The following is a 6,100-nucleotide window of genomic DNA, read 5'->3' as shown; positions in this document are numbered from 1 at the left end:
TATGGTTCGGCTTTTGAAGAAACTGTTTAAAGTGTTTACTTTGAAAATATTTGTAAATAAGATGACGTACTTCTCTGAGGAATTACTGCAGATGTTTCTTGTAGGAGAAAGAGGGTGTTTGAAAAAAAGAAAATATCTAGGATCTTAGGATTGCTGCATATATGTCGAGTTAATTACGTTAGTGTAAACTTTCCTTTATTTGCAGTAGCAAGTAGAAATATCTTTAAAGTCTTACAAAAGATAATGTTTAACAGAAAACTGATTTCTATTCTCTTTTGGCTAAACTTTAATTTCTTTCATTAAGCAAATTACAAATAGTCGTAAATTAAAAATGACCAATTAATCTATTTTTAGCTACTTCAGCTTTTATTCCATTTCGTAACTGCCTTAACACATTTATTTCGCATCATTCACTACTGACTGCATCCTTCCTTCTTCCTCCTCTTCCGCCCGCCACCTCTTCAGCAGCTTAGCAACATTAATTTAATTGTCACAAAATGTGCTACCACTTAAACCAAAAACAATGTGTTAACTAACACTGAAAATAGCAAATGGTAAGCAAAAGAAAAGTGCTGCCAAATTACCAGCGCGAGTGTAATTGATTACAGGAAATGGAGCGGTCATAGCTGAAATTACTGCAGAGGAGTAAAAACCTTTTCCTTGTAAATTGCATGTCCAAACTACATAAGGAAACCGAAAATTGCAATTTAAGCACTTCGATCGTGCTGTGTCACAGTAGCAGCAGCAGCAGCTGAAGACAGTGAGAATGGTCGGGCGAGTGGAGCGGGGCTGGGCTGGCCAAATCGACACAGCAACCAAATATCCAAGAAACATTAAACCGAAAGTGTAGCTACAGTAGCCGTTAAAGTAGAAATCGAATAGAGGAAATATACTTGGGGCAATATGTCAACACAAAAGCTGTCAGCGATTTCATTAATTCGAACAAAAGCGTCGAATGAATGTGAAAAATAGTGAAAAAGCGTACTTAAGTGAGTCATGTGGCGGCAAACTTTTGTAATTACAAAGACAAAAAGGCATTCAGAATATTTTTTTTTCATTATTATTATTTTTTTTTTTTTGTTTTTTGTTTTTACATTTCACTTCGGCACTTTATTTTTTATTATTAATTACAGAGCCGCCAACACATTTGCCACAATTAATTACAAATTCTTAATGCGAAATGGGTTGTCTCTACTTTCATAATGTGCTTTCTTTTACTTTAATATTATGAATTTTTTTTTTGTTTTTTGTTTTTAATTAATTTTTTTTTCATTTTTTTTATTTTTTTAATAGTTGTTGACCCCTTTTATGTTGTTTTTCTGTTGCTAATAAAATAACAAAAAAAAAAATTATGTACTTGTAGTAATGACAAGGCAGGCACGGCGGCGGGAAATTGCATGCGAAGTAGCACTAAATTTTGCAGTTGCCGCCTTCCCTGAAAGATACGCCGGCCAAGATAAGTTGGAAATAGTGTGGATTTGTGAACATAATTTTAAAATGCGTTAGCTCGTTTTGTAATACTGAAGAGCATGAATCATGAATCATGAAGTTGTTATTTTAACTACGTAATTTTATATTGCGCATATTTCAGGAAACACAAAAAGTTTTGTCAGCACTGACAGGTCTCTCGTAGTTAATTTCTACTTGCCTTATCTCACACATAATTTTATTTAATTTTGTTTTTCCTCCTTTTTCTCATTAACAGTACAAGAATGCACGACAGACTCAGAGGAGCTAATGTATCATCAAGTGCGCGCCTCATCCTCGTGCAGTGCACCACCTGATTTATTGCTTGTTAGCGATCGCGAAAATAATATACCGCTTAGATCGCCTGTTGTTAACATAATAACAACATCGACTAATGCCAGCGGTAGTTCGCAAAAACATCAGCAACACCACCACCAGCAACTGCAGCACCAGCAACATATTCCGCAACAATTACAGAATGGTACAAAAGACACAACTAGTAAACACTTAAAGATGAATAGCAAAAATAGTAGTAAACTTGTAAATACAAACACTTCAACACCGCAACAGACATTGCAACAACACCAACACCAACAGCAGGATGAAGTCGATGGACCACAACAGTCGCAGCATCAACGTCATTCCCAACCGCCACATAATAAGGATGAACGTATACGTTTAGAAGTAAGTGCAATGCAAAAAACTATAAAGTTTATTGTTTAAGATTATTTTTATTTCACTTCAACAATCAACATTTATTTAAAATGTATCTATAAAAAACCATCTCTACAAATATGCACAAAAATTTACATATACAGTTAAAGTAATGAAGTTATATTTTAAATATAATATATACATGAAATGATTATGGTAAAATATTTGGGTCTTCCTAGAGCACCCGATAATTTAAATCTAGATTTTTGCATATGTGGACAACGATAACATTCGAAAAATATTACATATTTCATAGATCTCGTTCTTCTCCATGCCTTAATACTGAAATATCCAGAAGCTATTGGATCGCATCATAATACCTTTCTGTTACACTTTCTGAAATTATACCTGATCCAACCACAATTGCGCTTTTTGTAGCCATAATCCAACTCATTATTTTTGTCTATGATCCAACTGCATATGGAAGCGACAATGTAGGAAGGAGCTAAAATTATGAATTTTTCCCTATAACACACAGATCGATGTTGGGTATTTTTTAGGTACAACACATCTTTTGATACTACTATATATAGCATGCTGCCTTGTTAGTTGGAGTTCAAAGATGAAGAGATATCTTGGCTAAAAAAAAACAATACAAAAAATTGTGTGAAATATCGAGAAATTCCCATGTTTAAATTCGCAAATGTCCCATATATGTTGACGGAATAGAATTATCACCATAGGAATTTTGCTTGTCCTATGGTTTTTTTTGAGAAATCAGTGTGGCTCAGTATGTAATATGAGCCGTTAATACCGTACATGGGCTTAACTAAGGCGAACCTATGGAGAGGTGGCACCCCTTAAGAACCACGTTGTTTTGAGTGCCATGGTCCTTATGAGTGTCATTAAATTGAGAGTGAGCAAAAAAAAAAATATTCGGTTCAAATTTGGTCATGAGTACCGAGGCTATCTAAGCCTCGTCACTTAAGCTAAGCAGTCTTATTCAGTTATAAATGTCAACATTTGTGTCTTTTAGAAGCAAATTATTACATTTTCTGTGAAGCTGTACATAACATGCCTATTTAGTCAAACCACAAAAGAGACAATTTTGACCAGTCCATGACACTCCACTTAACATAGCCCTTATGTTGTCACGTTGATCAAAACAGTGTTGTTAAATTATAAATGTTAGAATTTGTGAATTTTACGATTAATTATGTGCATTTTTGTGTGGAAATGTAAGCATATCCATACAAAAGCAATGACCTCTTACATTTAAGATAACAAAATAATAGTAAAAAAACAAAATTGACAATTGTGATATGACTCTTTCTACATCATGTCTTTTGGTCATGACCGCTGAGAGCGTAACAGTGCTACGAATATTCCTCATATGACTGTCTCATATGACTATAACATGGCCCTTAAACTACTGTAACTTGACAACTAAATCTGAGATTTAACAAAATTTTGGCACGTACCGTTTAAAACGTAACACTTTTTTAAAAATTATAATTCATCTGTAACTGTCAGAGTTGTTCAGATATTAGTACATACGGAATAGGCTCCTGGGAATGTATATTCTTACGAAAGAGGCAATAAAACTCTGTAAAGTAGATTCTATACTACTTTTATTGACGTAATAGGGTTTAGAGACCTAATCTAAGTTCAGAAGGGGGCGCAATAGAATCAAAGGTCGCAGTGTTACATCCCCTAACAATAATAATAATAATGATATAGCCATCCTATTATCGATTTTATTAGTGCGATATCAGCAACTATACTTCTCTCAATAGTACCGTCAACTATGTGTCATCCGGCCTTATTAAGTGAAATAATATAAGTTCAGAATGAATAAAATTATGCCAAGTACTCAGCATTGGCAATATTCGAAACAGCGTTGTATGGTCAGCCAAATTTCAATTAATTAACTAAAAAATTTTGTGTTTATCTTTTCTTTGCTATTCGAATCCGCCATATTCGAATATTCTTTTCGTCATAAAGGCGCGTCACTCTTGGCAAGAAAAAATTATTATTGAATAAAATCATTATTGTTAAAAAAAAATTAACATTTAAATATTTGTTGTTTTTATCATTTTAATTTTAAATTTAAATTTTTCAAATTAAAAATTGTTTTTAATTTTAATTTTTTTTTTTTTAAATGTAATTTTTGTACTCACAATGATATTTAATTCCTATTAACACAAATTGTTAATTTGTTGAAAACGATCAAATTTTTAAATTTCCCTAAGCCACCAAAGCAATTAAACCTTTTTAATAATCTCCACTTTATTCAAATAAAACCCCATAAAAATGTCAAATTAATATATAAAAAAGATTGGTATTTGTGTTCACGTACATAAAAAGTTACCCACTTATGTACGAACCAAGGAGCTAGAAACCCAACGGAAGCAAGAAGTGAAAACCAAATTTAAGTAATAAAATTAACGTTGAAAAAACAAAAAAAAAATTACAAAAAATAATTCTTTCGAACGCAGAGGAGAACCACTTGAGCCGAAATACTGTGGAAGTGCAAATAATGCTTAAATTTAAACTGGTGATAATCTTTAAAGGTATTTTACAATTATTACGCCATGCTGACTTTTACGACATTAGCAGCAGTAGATGGCGCTGCCGTCTGTCATGTAAGAATGGGTATGACAATAGCGACATTTCCGCATTCGTTACGGCAAGATGGCGTAACTTATACTCTACGAGAAAGTGAATTATGCTAAATTGTAAATTGTAAAATTTACAACAGTGAAATTTGTTTCTTTGAGATGTTTTCTTAAGCTGAATGCAATGTCGTTGTGTAAGTATTGTAAATGAGCCGAAAGTAATGCTAAATTCGCTACCATCTCAAGCGGTAAGGGAAGAGCGTCAAGCGTATAATGGCATTTATCTTATGCTTATTTTATTTAATCTTCAATGCTACATAAACGTCAGTAGGAAAAATGACATTTAAGCTCATATGTTTAGCACAGCGATTTGGTAACAACAAAGCATGAAAATGTTAAGAAAAAAGAATTCAAGTATTTTTCTCGGTTTTTCCCAGTTTTTCACGGCAGAAAAAAAAAACCAAGATTGCAAAGATTAAGCAGTGGAAAAGGAAGCGTGTTTTGCTTCAGCTTGCAGTGGCATTTCCTTACCAGCGCATTTAAAAGTACAAATGAACCGTTTTATTGATATATCCGTCATTTTTTACAGCCGTCTTGCGCCTCAACTCACACACCAAACAATCATAAAAAGAAAATGATTGCGGAGGAGGAGGATGAGAACGACTGAAAATCACATGCATGCCGTCGCTGCCACCTTAGCAATCTCGAGTACTTTTATTTGCGTTAGATTTTTCTTTTCTTAGCGCGCTCCAAAGTATGCAATATTAATTTGTGCTTCATTTTTTATTTAACATTTTTATTTGTTTTGTTTTTGTAGTTTTATTTGTTTTTTTTTAATTTTTTACTTCGCTTTGCTTTTGTTTATACGAGCGTACATTTTAAGCGCCATTGGCAATTTTGTTTTTATTTTTGTTTGTTGTTGTTGCTTTTGTTTTGTTTTTGTTTTTGTTATTGTTTTCTTTATTCCGCACATTAAAAACATTTTAATTTTTCTTAACTTCAAGTATTATGATTTGACTGCTGTGTTTGTTATTGTTTCAATCAGTTTTTCAAACAAATATTTTATCGAAATTTATTTTGCTTTCCTCTTAATTAAATGCATATGCGCAATTATTCTAGCGTTGCCATTGAAGCGTTCATTTGGCGCGATTGAAAGTATTTTTTAAAAATTGATTTTTTTTCGTAGTCTTAGGTCTTAGCATGGGATCTGCTCTGCGGGTGCATATTTCTGGGAATTAAAGTTTAAATTTATTGTGCTTGTTCAAACATTTTTAATGAATCATCAAAACATAAAAAATAATTTTTTATTTTATTAAAAATTCCGTTCATCAATTATATTCACCACATATCATTAATTATAT

At 32.6% G+C, this 6,100-nt stretch overlaps 1 protein-coding gene across 1 annotated transcript in view; it reads left to right on the top strand.

Moving 5' to 3' along the window:
* The first annotated feature begins 602 nt into the window (after window positions 1-602).
* LOC119680992 (T-box transcription factor TBX5-like) overlaps window positions 603-6,100 on the top strand; it is a 12,892-nt gene continuing 7,394 nt past the window's right edge. The window contains exons 1-3 of the mRNA XM_038094048.1: window positions 603-989; window positions 1,706-2,151; window positions 4,695-4,810. Coding sequence (XP_037949976.1) covers window positions 956-989; window positions 1,706-2,151; window positions 4,695-4,810 — 596 coding nt within the window. The 5' untranslated portion in view covers window positions 603-955. The remainder of the gene's footprint in view (window positions 990-1,705; window positions 2,152-4,694; window positions 4,811-6,100) is intronic.

This window comes from Teleopsis dalmanni, chromosome 1 (assembly GCF_002237135.1).
Source record: "Teleopsis dalmanni isolate 2A chromosome 1, ASM223713v2, whole genome shotgun sequence".
NCBI lineage: Eukaryota > Metazoa > Arthropoda > Insecta > Diptera > Diopsidae > Teleopsis > Teleopsis dalmanni.
The sequence above is the reverse complement of the archived record's forward strand: the minus strand, read 5'-3'. Positions and strand labels throughout refer to the sequence as shown.